Genomic DNA, 16,394 nt, shown 5'->3' with positions numbered 1-16,394 from the left:
GCCAGTTGGTGGCGGTAAAGCACCATTTCGTTTTAGCCATCAAAAAGAACAAGTGGTTTCTGTAGTTGTTCATGTAAAAAAAGGGACGGGCGGATATAGTAGAAAGAAAAATGAATGAATTTGTTTCACTAATTCTCTTTACAGGTTATAAAATTTACAACTGCCACTTAAAATGTGCAAACCTTCATCTGCAGCGATGATGCGGTTGTGTTCTGATAATCCATCCTACCCATTGCTTCTGCGCATGAGCTGCGCATGCGCACAACACAAAACCGGAATTTTCAGGGATAGCGTCCGCCTGTAATTTCATGCTACGTTTTTGATATTTGGAAAATAGGTAAGTATTGATACTTTATTGCCGTGGATACTTGGTTTTTTTAAGCCATTGTGAATGTTTGTTAATTTTAAAGTGAACGTGCTGTCTGCGTTTTCCACAAAATTATCGAATTTGCAGCTTCGGTTAAGTCTAGTTTCAAGTCATGATTTAAGCTTGTACACATATGATGTTATCTAGAAAGTTAGAAAGTTTGCAGTGCATTCTTGCTGAGTGATAAGACCGTTATATTCTGTTAAGTCTACTTAGGTAATGTGGTTATTTAATAGGTTAAATTGTATGCATTGTTTGCTGCACATATTGAAGCTCAAAAGAAAATGTCTGTTTACGTTTGTAGATATGGAGAAGAAATGGGAAGAGATATACTCGTTACTTTCTGCTGGGTCCTACCCTTCAGAATATGACAAGGCTCAGAGGCAAAACCTCAGAAGATATGCCTCAAAATTCAAACTGAATGGTCAGTAATTTTTTGTTAATATTAACAAATCACATATTTGATTAAATACATTGTAAATAGTTTTTTTTCTGTAGATGGAGAACTCTTTTTTTGGAACCAGAAGAGTAGTTAAAACCATGGACGATGCCAGGAGGATCTTTCATGAGTTTCATTCATGTCCAATAGGAGGACACACTGGCATACAGAAAACGCTAGCAGCAGTGTGTTCCGGATTTTACTGGTTTAGTATGACGGTTGACATTAAAAATTGGGTATGTATTAACTGTTTGTGTTGTAGTTAAATAGTGTTTAAAATCAGCAATTTTTTTATTAGCAACTAAAAGACAAACAGTACATTAGCAAAATAGAAATAAATATGTTTAAGTAATTACATTAATAACCTGTAGACCTGGCAGAGATTTTAAGACATCCATATCAAGTACTGTTGCTAGATTGATTGATTTTCAGAGAAAACGCCATTAAGTAATTTTATTACATAAGAATAAAAACTCATACTTTATAAATATTTTATCTTAAAGATTCTGGAATGGGACCAGTGTCAAAAAGATGGGAACCCACTGGCTGCTGTGCAGCCGTTGCAGTGTATTAAGGTAAATATTATGCCCCTTTTCCACTATAGTACTGTATACTTTATATAGGTAAAAGTTCATAGATGACATTATAAGTCTGTGTGACTAAAATGTGTTAGAACCTAAAGCCAGGTATATAATTGTTCAAGTAACCCTGACATTTGTCAGCATGCAGTCTCAAATGTCTTATTTTGTACAGATGTACAAGTGGCACTTAAAATGCACTCTATATCCAATAGTTGCATCACTTTGTGACCATTATGAAGTTTTTTTGACTCATTAAAGCTAGATCAAACCTTGACCAGTGAATGAAAAATAAATTGATGTCCAAATGAACAGTGTGCCCATTTTGCAGTGTGACTGTGAACAAGCAAAACATGTAGATTCAAATTCAAAGACGATACGGGTCGCCACATTCGGATGTAATTATATATATCACTGTTTTCAAATAATATGCACTGATAATAGTTAAGGTAATTTTGGTATTGCACGAACTTTTGCTGAATCTTGAAAACCTGTACATGTTCAGAGGCCGCGTAGTGGAACCAACGAGGGAGGAAGACAAAAGAAATTAGCGCCTGCTGGCAGGGCTCGTAGTGCGGACCGAAAAATGGCAGCGCAGGAGAAGTTCTTTGCAGGTAAACAGAGATTTTTGAAACGGTAAAGTGTGTGTGAGGGAGGGAGGCCAAAAGGGTTTATAGACCTTAAAGCTTAGTGTCCTGCTGCAGTCTGTGGTCTTTTACCACTCTTATATGATCTTCACTCTGAGTTAAATAACTTGTTTAAAAATGTATTTCTTCCCATCTTCCCAAGATGAATAATAATAATAATGAACTACCAGAACAGAGATCACAAAGTACTTTGGCAAACAGACAAAAGGAATACTCACAGGGAACAATTTAAACAAATAGACGATGCCTGCACACAGATTATTAAAAAAGAAAAAAACAATTAAAAATGTAAATAAATCAATGAAAGGTTAGATGCAGGCAATAAGAAAGGTAACTGAAATATGATAACAAGAAGATAAAAGATAAAATGGAATCATGTAAAAACAAGTCTGTAAAATGTGTTTTACATGTGATTTGATGGCAGTAACTAAATCTGTGAGCCTTTTTATCCTCAGGCTGGTCTTTCCAAAGTTAATATTGAAAGAGCTGTCACTCCTTAGGATGTTTTAAAACAAATATTAAAAAACATGTTGCACAGGAATTCCCAAAATCCAGTATAAACCCGATGCTGGACCTGGTGATGTCATGTGTTTTAAACACTACAGTGCAGAAGAGGTAGGTGAGAGACACACACACACTCACACACACACACAGATATGTCAAGCAGACTCAGGGGTAGAAAACCAAAGTGGGCAAATAATTGGAATTTGATGTAATTATTTCTTGTTTGTTATTAAAGTGCGACATTAATAATGGCATGCTCCAGGACACACTGTTTCAAAATCCAATTAACTGCACAGTACAACCTAAACTGCTTTATCTATGCAGATGTTTTTAGTCGTCTTAGTTTGATATTGGAAAAAACCATAATGTCAGCTGTACATTTTTGCTCCGGGGCCACTCAGGAGGTTAATACAATAACATGCTGACCTAACTCTGTTTGTGTCATGGTTTTGACTGCACAGTTAGAGTTGTGTAAGGCTGTGTGGAGCTCGGTGTTCCTGTGTGCAGGTGCTGATGGGGAGGACGATGGAGGACTGGTTGAGGTTTTCAGTCTGCTACTGGCACTCTTTCTGTGGACCGGGTAATGTTGCGATTTAGCCAACACTCGTGCAACTCATTAAACAGTCTGAAGGTCGATGGTTACAAATGTGTCCCGCAGGCTTTGACTCATGCACACATACAGTTTTACTTTTCTCAGATCAGCACATCTCCTTTGTAATATTGCCTTGTTTTCTGTTTGGTAGGTGCCGGTCCTTTTGGAGTTCCAACCCACCACCGGCTCTGGAATAAAGGGTCTCCTATGAAATCAGCCAGGAAGCGACTCTGTGCAGTCTTTGAGTTTTTCACCAAGCTTGGAGTGAGGCTTTTAATATCTCAGAGCTGACCAGATCACAGTATAATTCCTCATTGACGTCTGTTTGTTTTCACAGGTAAAATATTACACTTTCCATGACAGGTAAGAAAGCTGAAGTTATCTTGATTTCACCCTGACCTGAAAAAGTTCTGGTGGAATGTAGAAGAACATAATGTACCATGTTTATGGGGTGCATGTAGTTATACATTGAATTCATGAAAATAGCCAGTGCAGTCTGGGCTGTAGTTTTCTTCAGATATACTTAGAACTACCAGGATGCTTTGATTAGGCTCAAAATATGGTTGGAACTTCATCCATGTCACAATTATGGACAGACACAAACTCAGCTCTTACATGGCGTGGACATCTGAGTTTGGGAATGCGATAACTTGAGAATGAGGTGAGATAGGATTTTCACATTCATTCCAAAGCTGCATCTACTAACAATCAGAAGAGTTTCAGTCTCGGTGGCCTTGAATTCAAGGTCAGAGGTCAGGTTTTCTCAAAATGACCTAACATTATCTAATTTATACTGTAGGTGCATCTACGATGAGGCTGAGGGGTAGCACTGGCAGCCACCAGTATTTTTGTAGACCTGCTTCTGCACACTACCATCATGATTTTAAAATGAAAAGGTCCTGATGTGACTAAAGTGCAGACTTTCAGTTTTAATTGAAGGGTTTTAACAAAAGTATTGCATTAACTATATGAGGATTACGAACATTTTTATCCACATTCCCTGATTATCTACAGTATAATCACCTCATATGCTTTTATTTCTACATGTTTTCTGCGACAATTTTATGTATAATTGTACGGTCTGGGAGATAAGAGGGTATTTTCACTCAGTGGTAATAGTATCTGTATACTGTATTATTCTGGTGCTCTGAAATTGAGTGCTTAGCCCTGTGCCCCCGACAGAGACATTGCCCCTGAGGGCTCCACGCTGGAGGAGTCCAACCGCAATCTGGATGAAATAACAGACCTGGCTCTCAAGCTACAGAACCAGACTGGAGTGAAGTTGCTGTGGATCACCTGTAACCTCTTTACTCACTTAAGGTTAACACTGTAGTCATACCTTAAACCTCACTTTTTTCTTTTTTTGTTAAACCTGAGTTTCAGGAGCACAGAAAGTTATGAATGGTTCAGTCAGTTATGCAGATTTCTGTCTATAAACATCGTACTACAGGTACATGAATGGTGCAGCCACTAACCCTGACTGCCATGTGCTGGCCTATGCTGGTGCTCAGGTGAAAAAAAGTCTGGAAATCGCCAAGAAGCTGGGTGCAGAAAACTTTGGTATGATGGATTTGATGGTTACGATCTTGTAATGTTGTGACTCTTCTGTGTAAGTGGCGCTTTAATCGGCACATTTTTGGCTTTTTAGTTTTTTGGGGAGGAAGAGGTTTCCACTCCATCCATAACACTGATGTTGCTGTTGAACTCAATCACATGGCCATCTTCTTCAAAATGGCTGTCAGTAAGTGTGCACGTGAACAGCAGACAGGCTTTGAGTTTTGAGTTTGTCAGCTGTGTCTGTTCTGTTTCATGTCTGCGTGTTTGTCTGCAGACTACAAAGAGAAGATTGGGTTGAGTTGTCAGTTTCTGATTGCGCCCCAACAAAAGGAGCCCAGCAAACACCAGTATGATTACGGTGAGGCTTCCAAAGCTCATCATAAAGTAACCTAAGCCAATACGCTTCTTCAGTGTTGCATCTTATGTCTGTTGTTTTCTGTAGATGCAATGAGTCTTATAGGATTCCTAAAGCATTTTGGTTTGGACAGTGACTTTAAGTTAAAAATTGAGCCCAACCACACCACTCTAGGAGGACACGATATTGTCATGGCATCTGCGTGAGTCACTCTCTTGTGAAGTAACCGAAGTCTAACTTTGTAGCATGTTCATGCTTTTTGTTTGTTTTGTTTTTTTAATCATTCTTGCTTGCTGGTGCACAGTTTTGGGATGCTGGGATCGATTGACTCCAACACAGGCTATCCTTACCTGGGGTGGGACACAGATCAGTGCCCCCTGGACATCAGGAACACCACCTTGGTCATGAAAGTAAGCTAACTAAATATATAACGGTTTATTTAAAGTGATGTTAGTCAATATAAGTTAAGTTTGCTATATTTTAGGTGAAATTTACAAGATTTGGTAAACTGCAGCAGTTGGAATGATTAAATAGGTGGTTACACTTTCTTGATGCCTCGCATGTACAACAATATACAACAAATATAAATCCAGCGATCACTCTTCCTTTAGAGGTAGTGTAGGTTGGTTGGGGTCCAGTAAAAATATGTATTACTATTAGCTGAGTCCTCTGTTCACTAGCTAGCTGCTGACTGGAAATTTCTGTCAGGCAGGCACTTTTCTTCCTTCCTCATTAGGAAAGTGTAGAAAAAGTCTTTAGCAGCTAAGTGCTGTGGCATGTTTATTGTTAGCTAGGTAGTTGCTAGCTTTATAATCTGATTTGTGCTTGGGAGATGGCATACAGTAATGCTCATCAAAAGAATTGGTCTGCCTGCCTCTGATAAAATGAAATTCTAAGTAAATGTTGCAGACTGGACAGAAGATGACAGTAATTTGAGAGCTTATTAGGTTGGTTGTTGATTTGGCTACTTGGAGCAGTAGCCAGTGTTTTGTTTTTTTTTTAATCTCTTCCAGTGTTGCCTGGCTACAAGTGAATATCTGATGATTGCGATCCATATTGACCGTTTAGTGTGAAACTAAAGCCTACTCAAAGATGATTGGTCAACAGAACTCTGGTCACTTACAATAGTATATTATTAGAAAATGACCAGAAAGCTTCCAGTACCAGAGATTATCTAGTGCAGTCTGTGTTGAAGCTTGGCATGTGCATTACTGGCAGTGAGCCTTTTTCAGATAATACATTAGTACTGGACAACAAGTCAATACTTAACATTAGCTATGCATTGCTGGGTCCCCACAATATGACATGTACTCTTTATGTCTAAATCTATGTGAGCTCAAAACAATAAAAATTCTAAAACTGCACTTTATGAGTTACTATGGCTAGTTTAGATGAATCAATCATTAATCTAGCATCTGTTAGAATGATGCTAGATTAGATTAAAACAAAGCTTGGCTTGAATGAATTGGATGAAAAAGGATGAATTTTTAGATCAATGGTTTCACTGTTAATAACATTAGATGAGAGATAATCGAACTTCCTCGTTCCTCTGTGTGTCCAGGTGATTGTTGAACAAGGCGGCCTGCATCCAGGAGGATTGAACTTTGTTGCAAAGGCGCACATAGAGTCCACTGACCTCGAGGACCTGTTCATTAGTCACATCAGAGTCATGGACGCCTTTGCAAGAGGACTCAGGAACGCCGTTCACATCATTGAGGATGGGGTTATTGCTAGTATGATGCAGGTATGTGTGCAGCTACTTGAGTGTAAAGTATACGTTAATAATATTAATAGGAAAATGCAAGTTATGTGTAATGTTAAACAGGAGCGGTACTCAAGCTTTAGTCATGGCCTCGGACAGAAGGTGGAGAATGGTACTGCCACCTTAGAGGAGATGGAGGTAAGACTCAGCTTGAGCTTCTATTTAAACTGGAGTTTATATTTGTAGCAACTCTACATGATGTGTCTTTTTGTTATTTCAGGATTTCATCAAGCAGAACGGTGAGCCAGAAGTAACATCAGGGAAGCAAGAAAAGTATGACTCCGTCTTTAACCACTACATATGATCAAAACACCTCTGCATATGCAGCATTGGCCGTCAGGTGATGCCTTACTTGTAGGAAAGCCCACTCATTTTCAACACTGTACTTTATTTAGTCCTGTCATGCATTTGTAGTCACGCAAACTTTTGAAGTGACACTTAAATTCAATAAAAATGTTGTCAATATGTGTTTGAGGAGTTGTTGGCATGCGTTATTATTGTCATACACTGTTATTTCATGGTTTCTATAGCACAGTGTGTACCTGGTGAATTTACATTGCTCAGATATATTAATCATTGACTAACAATTTAGTCATTTTATAGATTCAACACTAGTGGAAGTAATATTCAGAGCGTTTAATCACACAAAAATACTAAAATCACACAACAAAAGTATTCATAAGTCTATAAAAACAAAGGCCCCTTCCAGAGCTGAAGCTAACAGCATAAATACCTCTTACCTGTTATGTGTTGGTGTAGTTTATGGACTGATCGAGTAGTTAGTTTCTTGATTAGTTTGAAATATTTAAGAAAAAAGGAGTGAAATAGACACTATTATTAGTCCCAAGTAACACCTTCAGACAGTTACAAGGACATGTTTTAATTAGCAGTGTTTAAAAAAACACTTCTAGTGAGAAATGCAGCAAATGATTTAGAGGCTGGAGTTATAAAATACTGCGCATTTCTGCATGAAAACAGACTTCAATAAAGATCTAATCTAACATATGCAGGCTGACTTAGGTGTTTACATGTGAGATGAAGGCATTTTAACTCAGACTGTGTCGTATGTATTAGAACATCACACTTTGTAACTCTTCATATATTTTTTCTATATAATTTGAACTCTTACAGACTGAAGCAGCTTTTTAATCCTACCCAAACAAACACGACTCATTATCACAGCTTCTCCAGCTGTGTGATATCGTCGATTTGATTGATCGATTGATTGGATGTGTATTACGTAAACAGCGCTGACAGCGCTGTCTTCAGTAAGAGCTCTCACTCTGCACCTTTTCCCGGATAACAGGGCGTGTGATTCAGGGTTTAAACCTGGACTGTGAAGTACCGCTTTGACGTGAAGACGGTCGACGTTAAAACTCTCACTATGGTGTGTTTTAGTCCAGGCTAGTTATATTTGTGATTTACTCCGTACTGGCGGCTTTTCTTATCTGCTCGGGTCAGAGCGCGTGGGCAGCGGTTATGAGTGACGCGGAGCAGGACTCCTGTCCCACATGAACACTCTTTGCTCCCACTCAGCCTCTGAACTGTAGAAAAGAAAGAAAGCGCACCTTTTCCACTGACATCAAATCATACTACCATCCTACTGGACCGCCGTCCAATCAGCAGGCCAGAAGAGGCCCGGTGCCGGCGTGATCAACCAATCAGCTCGTAGCGTGAGCTCTGCTCACCATCACGTCTGTCCTGATTGGAGGGCTGAGCAATGGGAGCGGCGGAATGTGAAAGCAGCCAATCGAAAGTGGTCCGTGTTTGTCATTGTCATAAAATATTCAGCAGCATCACTCCGGCTGTCTGTGACCCGGTGACCATGACTTACAAAGATACCTGCTGGTTCCGGGCTCACTAATTTACTCCAGAGGAACCTAAAAAAAATATACAATACAACAATTATTATTTGAACCTTTTTGTCAGCCTAAAACTTTTTTTTCTTCTTCCTACTTTTGAACTTTAGCCTTAATTTACTTTTTTGTAAATCAAAAAAAAAGAAAAAAGATGTGGACTTTCCTGGGAATAGCAAGCTTTACGTACCTTTATAAGAAGTCCAACATGGTGTTGAGTTTTGCTCAGAGAGACCTTGCGATGGTTGCAGCCTTATTCTTCACAGCCGGCCTGCTGCTCTCGTATATCGCCTATTTTCACGGCCAGAAGCTCCGAGTCTCTCGGGTGCTTAATTTCTTCCTGAGCAGCCTGTCTTTGTTACCTGTTATCAACCACTTAATCCCCCAAACTGCAACGCCGAGGAGCGAGAAAACAGAGAAGAGCTGCAAGAAGGTAAGACACCTCAGCTGGACTCCTCCAGGTTTAATTATGGGAACAAAGGGACACACGGGGTGATAACAGTCAGAAAACTAGATTCATTTTCTATTCAGGTCAACTTATGTTTTATAGAGAGAGTAAAAAAAAAATCACAGAGATTTAACACAAAGTCGGTTAAACTTGCTTTGGTACTCATGAAGAAGATCAGCAGGTGCCGGATAGGGAATAATCCACCCCCCACCCCACCCAAAATAGAAGAGTTTAAAGGTGGTGGCCCAAACCACTTCTCTTCTTCCTCTCCAGACTTGTTTGTTGCTAGTGTAATTGTCACTGCTGGCGGAATAATAGTGGGGTTGCACAGGTAGCCCAGAACCTTCAGGATGGCAAATTCATACGTGCCTCTACAAAAAGGTTCGCTGTGTCCCCCAGAACAGCCTCAAGAATGTGGATGAGGTACCAGGAGACAGCCGCTGTTGGGAGACTTTTGGCCTGAGTTTGAATCCAGCCCCCACTGTCGTGTCATTTTGTTCTCAACAGATTACACGGTGTGAAGATTTTCAGCCTGTTCACCAAGAGCTGGTGTTTAATTTAAGTGTCCCCCTCCTTCTTTTTTTTTGCCTCTTTTTTTGCCTCTTTTTTTGTTTTTTTGAGCAGCTGTATTGAACTCTTCTTCCCCCCCCCCCCCCCCCCCCCCTCTCTCTCTCTCTCTCTCTCTCTCGCTCTCCCGAAAGCCTGGAAGTTTTGAAGTGTGTCCGGTCAGAGCTTATATGACTGTTTTACACCTACATTGAAAGTGTGGTTGTTCTTAGGGCCGGAGAACAAGGAACAGAGTGGAAACGGGCTCCTCTGCCTCACTCGGTGCCTCAGCATCTGGCTCACCTGGGGAGCGGGACCCGGATGTGGTGATAGTTGGGGCAGGGGTTTTGGGCTCGGCGATGGCGGCCGTCCTGGCCCGGGATGGCAGGAGTGTTACGGTGGTGGAGAGGGACCTGAAGGAGCCGGACAGGATAGTGGGGGAGCTGCTGCAGCCTGGAGGATATAAAGCACTCAGAGAGCTCGGACTGGAAGGTCTGTTACTTCACAAGCACTCACCTGTATGACAGTTTAAGCCTTTCGCCTCGGAAACTATTTTTCAAAAGCAATGAGGTCAAAAGCCGATTATTATTTCTTTCTTTGTGGCTTTAAAATATTTATCATGCCCGTCATATATTTTTGCTTTGCTGTGTTCCCTGAGTGGGCCTCACTGAAAGGTGATATCGCGTATTTCCATACACCTATCAGAATTAAGCAGTAAATTTAAGGTAAAGTTAAATGAAGATAAAGTTTCACGTTATCATAAAATGTTTCATTTCTTAACCTCCTAAGACCGAACTCTTCCATGGCATGCATTTTTAATTTCTCTTTGATATTTGGGCTGATTGGGACCTGATGAATGTAAAAACAAAGAATTATCAGATTTTTTTAAACTTAATTTTTGTTTCTAAGATAAATGAGAGCCACATATGAGGATATTTGTTTAAAACTTCGATAGAACAGTAGTATAATGTCCTTGTAAGTGGATATCAGGCCCTTGTAAACAAAAATTGAGCATTTTTGAACCAAAATTGAGTATAAATAACCCAAAATGTGATGTCCTCATAGGGTCCTAGGAGGTTAAAGAAAAGAAAAACAAAGCATAACATGGTTCCAACACCAATACTAGCGCTGATACTAGCGATATTTGGCTCGATCCTCCCACCTTTTAGAGAATAACTGTTAAAGACAGAAGAAGATAAAGATAAAAAACTTTTCATATTTCCCATTTGATCTTCATTTAGTCGTTTTTTCAGCACTCAGCATGATGTTGGCTGGTTACTTTTTGCTGGGGGTCCGTCTAACGTTGTGTTTGGGGCTCCATCTTGCTGTAAATGATACTGTTAGAAACTTAAAGCTGCGGCAGATATTTAGAAAAAGCTGCTGCTTTCCCCTCTCTGTTCTAAACGCACTAGTGTAGAGTATGCATACATGATATGAACTTTTATTAATAAATATAATCCAGCAGCTCCCTCAAAGCTTTATGAAATTATACTTGGAGCAATACTTCTAGATCTCGATGTCACTCTTTAAGGACATCAAATGTATCCTGTCAGTAACTTTGGACTTTCAGTGCGCACCAGTCATTTCAACCTGATCCTGTGTTATTTGACCCACCGTAGCCACTTTTAACCTTTGCGCCGAGTCATCTGTGGACTAAATAAATAGCGAATATGCGATGTGTAATAGTTATCTGTTTCTGTGTTCGGCTTCAGGTTCAGTGGAGGGTCTGGATGCTCATCTGGTGCACGGCTATGTGATCCACGACATAGACAGTGGCGCCGAGGTGGAGATCCCCTACCCAGAGCAGGAGAAAAACATCCACTGTGGCCGAGCTTTTCATCACGGCCGATTCATCATGGGCCTGAGGAGAGCCGCCATGGCCGAGCCAAAGTAAGCAGAGTCACGAATAAGAAATATTTTAGGTGCCAAGTGGCTGATATGAACAGAAGAATATAGGACCTGCTCTTCTGTCCTACATGATTGCTCTGAGTAATAATAAGAATCTTGGTTTACTCACTGTATGTCTTTAAACACAATGACAGACTTTCAGTTAGAGAGATTTAACATTCAGCTAAATCAGAGACACATATTGCGCTTAAGGAGTCAGTCTTTACTTTTCTATGATCTCTCTGCTCTGTGGGCAGGAAAGTCCAGACGTTTCTAACTGTCTAATTGCGCCCCCTAGTGTCACATTCATAGAAGGCACCGTGACCAGTTTGCAGGAAGAGGACGGCTGCGTAACTGGAGTCCAGTACAAGGATAAAGAAACTGGAGACATCAAGGTGAGAAGAGGGAGCTCAGTGGTACCAGCAGAACTGTTAGACACCGCCTCGTGTTTCCCTCTTGCCTGCTGAAAGAAATACCATATTTACATCAGAGGGTGTGTGATGACTGTGTGTCCCGCAGGAGGTCCACGCGGCTTTGACTGTGGTGGCCGACGGCTGCTTCTCCAAATTCAGAAAGAGCTTGGTGTCCGGGAAGGCTCGCATCTCCTCTCACTTTGTTGGATGCCTGATGAAGGTACGTGGAGCTCAGGCTGAAAGAGTGACGCGCTGAAATGTGTTCTGTTACTGATGAATCCTATTCATTTTTTTCCCCAAGAGTATATTTTTCAATTTTAAAACAAGAATTACAAATCACACAAAGGTGCACAAAACTAGAAGAAGATGAAAAGCAGTCTGCAACCAGCTGTAAGAAACTGTTGTGACTGCCTTTCCATTAGAGCTCCCACAGAAAACTGAAAACAACGTCCCAGAACTGTAAAACTCATAACCAAAACTTTTAGGGGTGTAGGGTGGGGTCATGTTGGCAATCCATGAAAATATGGCATACATCCTCCCAAGGTCTTCAAGGTCAGCCCAATGATTTATTGGTTGAAAATCAATGCAAAGCCTTATTACTTCAAACCTTTTACATTTCATACCTGCCTTTCTTTCAAGTTCACCACAAAATATGTTATATTTTTAAAGACTGTATAGTAAAGAGAAATACCTAGTTAGTTAGCATTAATATGTAGTATAATAATAATATATGATAAACAATAATAATAATGAATCCACCACTTTTCTCTGCAGGACTGTCCGCAGTTTAAGGCAAACCACGCTGAGCTGGTCCTGGCCAATCCCAGCCCAGTGCTCATCTACCAGATCTCCTCCTCTCAAACCAGAGTTCTCGTGGATATCAGGGGGGAGATGCCTCGTAACCTGCCAGAGTACATGGCTGAGAAAATCTACCCACAGCTGCCAGGTGAATGATAAAGAATTTATTTATTCTTGAAGGGTTGTGTCTTTGTGTGACAATCCCTGATAAGCAGAGAGAGAAGAGAGAAAAAAACACTGCTGAGTGACAAATGAAGGTTATGTGGAGATCAGAACAGTCAGACCGTGGTGCCAGAAGCAGGAAACCATTCAGAGTGCTGCTGGTGAGGAGAAGGTGCGCACCTCCCAGGAAGCTGCAGTCGACAGAACTGACATTCACGGTGTGCTCTGCTATTCAGCTGAAATATCAAAGCCACAGTATTAAAGCAGCCACCCCAGTAACCTTGACACAGGTCCAGCTGGAATGCTGGAGTCAGGCTCACTGATGAATTGATAAATGTACATTCAGAAACCAAAAAAAAGCTTTTTCTTTTTTTTCCCCTGTGCATGTGCGCAGCGTGCACCTTTGGGCTTTCATCCACAGAGCTGGCTCACTGACCGACCTCCTGCATTCTCCCTTTCTCTCCTTCCTTCAGAGCATCTAAAGGAGCCTTTCATGATGGCGCTACAGAACGATCGACTCAGGTCCATGCCTGCCAGCTTCCTACCGCCCTCCCCTGTCAACAAGCCAGGTACTGAAGTCTTATTGACTGACTGATTTCTGCTGGAAGTGGCCCGAGGTGTGTTTGTGATTTTGTGATTATGTATGTTTCCATGTAAGGTGAAAGAAACAAAAGAAAAGAGCTCTTTGGACTAATTAACAGTTCATTTGTATTTGAGGTAAATAAGGATTTTATTGACCTTTTAGGAAACAAGTAGAATCCGGGGTAAGAAAGGCTTAACTTAGAGAAACCATTTTTTTGGAATGCGTCAAAGAGAGACAAGTATAACTCTTAAAGATGTGCTTCGCTTCCAGCTGAGATGTTTGCTAAAGTGCCGAAAATTAAAAAGACCATCTGGAGATAAGATTCGAGACAAACAGCTGTCTGTTGTTCGCAGGCGTGCTCCTCCTGGGTGATGCTTACAACATGAGGCACCCTCTGACGGGAGGAGGGATGAGTGTTGCTCTTAATGACGTTCGTATCTGGAGGAGTCTGCTGAAGAGCATTACCGATCTATATGACGACAGGGCCGTGCTGCAGGTGAGCACACATTTGCTTGCTGTAACTAGAACACCTTTCCCCAAATTCAAAGGATTATTAAAAACAAAACAAAACTGTGTAGTGTAAAAATAACAGAAAGCACATTCATTGATTTGTTTTTTCTAAGTCACATTTTGTGTGACTGCAAGCCGCAGCTATATTTATGCTGTCAGATTTTCTGTGTCCTTTTATTTCCTCTGCTGTTGGTAAGAAGCTGCAGCCCAATGTGTGCAATATCACACTTTTTTCCCCCCTCCTCTTCTCAACAGGCAAAGAAAAAATTCGACTGGGAACGCAAGTCATCACATTCTTTTGTGGTGAATGTGTTGGCCCAGGCGCTGTATGAGTTGTTTGCAGCCACTGACAGTGAGTGTCTGCCTGCCTCCGTCTAATGGCACATGAAAAGCACTGATGGAAGATAATAAATGTTGGCTTTTAGTACTAAATTCAAAATCTGCATTAATTGTACTTTGGATTCTCATCCATGTTTTTCCTGTTATTCAGATTCTCTTCATGAGCTGAGAAAGGCCTGCTTCCAGTACTTTAAGCTCGGTGGAGAGTGCGTTGCTGGGCCTATTGGACTCCTCTCAGTGTAAGTGCTAAACGCTTTCCTCCACAGCAAACCAAACTGAACAGAAGAGTTTGACATTTGCGGAAGTTTACCTGGTTGCCTTCACTATCCCTATTCAGTATAGGAATAGTGAGACTTGTGACATGTGACATTACAACAGGTACACTGCTAGCTTAGCCTAGCATAAAAGCTTGTTTCTGCTGTCAGATCCTCCAGAGCTCACACTGCATCTCTTTCAACTGCTGCTGGGAGGTAGTTAATGTCTGATCACATAAAGAGTTTCTCATGTAACACCCAGCAAGTGTTTACATATACTACACATTTATCAGTGAGCTTTAGAGGAATCTGTGTTCAGAGAGCCATGCTGGCTTTTTCCTCACTGCTTCAATTTTGTTTGTCTTTGATAATTTTCAAAATCTAAAAGCATTTTTAGATATACGATTTAGGGGGTTGTAAGTTTGACTTTTTTCTTTTTTTTGGACAGATTGTCGCCCAAACCCCTGACCCTTATTGGACACTTCTTTGCCGTGGCGCTGTATGCAATCTACTTCAACTTCAAGTCTGAATCCTGGAGCACCAAACCCCGAGCTTTATTTAAGAGCACAGCCATCCTGTACCGAGCCTGCACAGTCATGTTTCCTCTCATCTACTCTGAAGTCAAGTACCTGGTGTACTAGAAATAAACTGCGGGAACACTTAATGGGCTCAACTGGAAGAAAAAAAGTTGACTTCCTGCTGAAAATGGCACTTTTAGCCAGAATTGTTCTCTTGATGATTTTCTACAATATTCTTCTGCCTTACTGAAGATGGTTCTACATAATGCCTTTTTCAGCTCTGCGGTAGCTTCGTTTTGTGCTCACCCACAGTCTGCCCTGTCTCCCAAGAGGACCGGGGACTACATTAGTGACAGTTATTCCTGCCAAACCTGAATTTGATGAAAATACATTGCCTCTTTTTTTTTTGATGATGCGGTGTTTGGGTAATTTGGACAGTATTTAACGTGAGAATCATTCTGCTTCACTTGAGATCTACTGCACTGATGATGACAGTGTCCTACAGAGGATGTTGTGGAAATTGCCTGTAAATTGCACTTTAAGTGAATCTAGTGTTGTGCCTGTTTTCGTGGAGGAAAAAGTCTAAAGACTGTCAAACTTTGTCTTCTACTGTTTCCCCTTTAAACAAGACTGTTGCTTTAACCTTATTGTTGTAATGCAGGACGTTTTATAAGACATTTGTTTCTTTACTCTGACTGTGCAGCTATTTGCCAGAAGATTATAATTTCAGAACCCAATAATGATCCCCAAACTGTTTTACTCGTGCTGGATGTCCATAAAGACCTGACACAGCACGAATGAATGCCTCGGGGGACATTTGGATTGTGTGGGACCTGAAACATCAGGAACAAGTATGAAGCATGAAGCTCAGGCATTTGTTTCCTCTGAGCTGACGGACAAGGAACTCGAGAAGATTCAGCACTGCTGTTTACCCGTGTTTGCCCGTTTTGTTGAAATAAATCAGGACACAATTTTGTCAGTGTATCATTTTTACTGCAACTTAATTTGTTTGTCATTTTTTTTAATACTAAGATGTCTAATAACAAAAAGAGTGACTATACCAAGGACACAAATGGACACTATTAACTGTGATCAGTAGGTGAGGCTCACTCACAGCTGCAGGATCCATCGTAGCAGCACAGCACTTAATATCCATTAGAATATGATGAGGTTTTCAAAATTAAAATGGTGTCACATTTTATTTTATATATAAACGATGTATAAATATACAACTGTAGGGAGACCAAACCAAGTTTTGTTTATTAAACCAGATCGGAGG

At 40.7% G+C, this 16,394-nt stretch overlaps 2 protein-coding genes across 4 annotated transcripts; both read left to right on the top strand.

Annotated features, from left to right (window-relative positions):
* The first annotated feature begins 222 nt into the window (after positions 1-222).
* LOC101468749 (uncharacterized) lies at positions 223-7,278 on the top strand. Of its 3 annotated transcripts, none has more exons than XM_076889890.1 (18): positions 223-337; positions 672-791; positions 866-1,042; positions 1,310-1,381; positions 1,890-1,998; positions 2,570-2,646; positions 3,043-3,115; positions 3,279-3,391; positions 3,465-3,490; positions 4,310-4,447; positions 4,578-4,687; positions 4,776-4,868; positions 4,959-5,042; positions 5,127-5,241; positions 5,344-5,449; positions 6,601-6,783; positions 6,865-6,939; positions 7,022-7,278. In XM_076889890.1, exons 2-18 carry the CDS (start codon positions 789-791, stop codon positions 7,103-7,105), a joined length of 1,638 nt encoding a protein of 545 aa, XP_076746005.1. In that variant the 5' UTR covers positions 223-337; positions 672-788; the 3' UTR covers positions 7,106-7,278. The 3 variants fall into 3 exon arrangements, with proteins under 3 accessions (XP_076746005.1, XP_076746007.1, XP_076746008.1); XM_076889892.1 differs by having other exon boundaries at positions 852-1,042; XM_076889893.1 differs by lacking the exon at positions 2,570-2,646.
* Positions 7,279-8,578: 1,300 nt separating this feature from the next.
* Positions 8,579-16,097, top strand: sqlea (squalene epoxidase a). Its single transcript, XM_004541603.6, has 11 exons — positions 8,579-9,090; positions 9,885-10,143; positions 11,364-11,541; positions 11,837-11,933; positions 12,058-12,171; positions 12,726-12,897; positions 13,385-13,480; positions 13,848-13,990; positions 14,260-14,356; positions 14,495-14,582; positions 15,046-16,097. The coding sequence occupies exons 1-11, from the start codon at positions 8,812-8,814 to the stop codon at positions 15,236-15,238; spliced, it is 1,716 nt and encodes a 571-aa protein (XP_004541660.1). The 5' UTR covers positions 8,579-8,811; the 3' UTR covers positions 15,239-16,097.
* The last annotated feature ends 297 nt before the right edge of the window (positions 16,098-16,394 follow it).

The sequence above is a fragment of the Maylandia zebra genome, linkage group LG11 (genome assembly GCF_041146795.1).
Source record: "Maylandia zebra isolate NMK-2024a linkage group LG11, Mzebra_GT3a, whole genome shotgun sequence".
Lineage (NCBI taxonomy): Eukaryota > Metazoa > Chordata > Actinopteri > Cichliformes > Cichlidae > Maylandia > Maylandia zebra.
The sequence above is the reverse complement of the archived record's forward strand: the minus strand, read 5'-3'. Positions and strand labels throughout refer to the sequence as shown.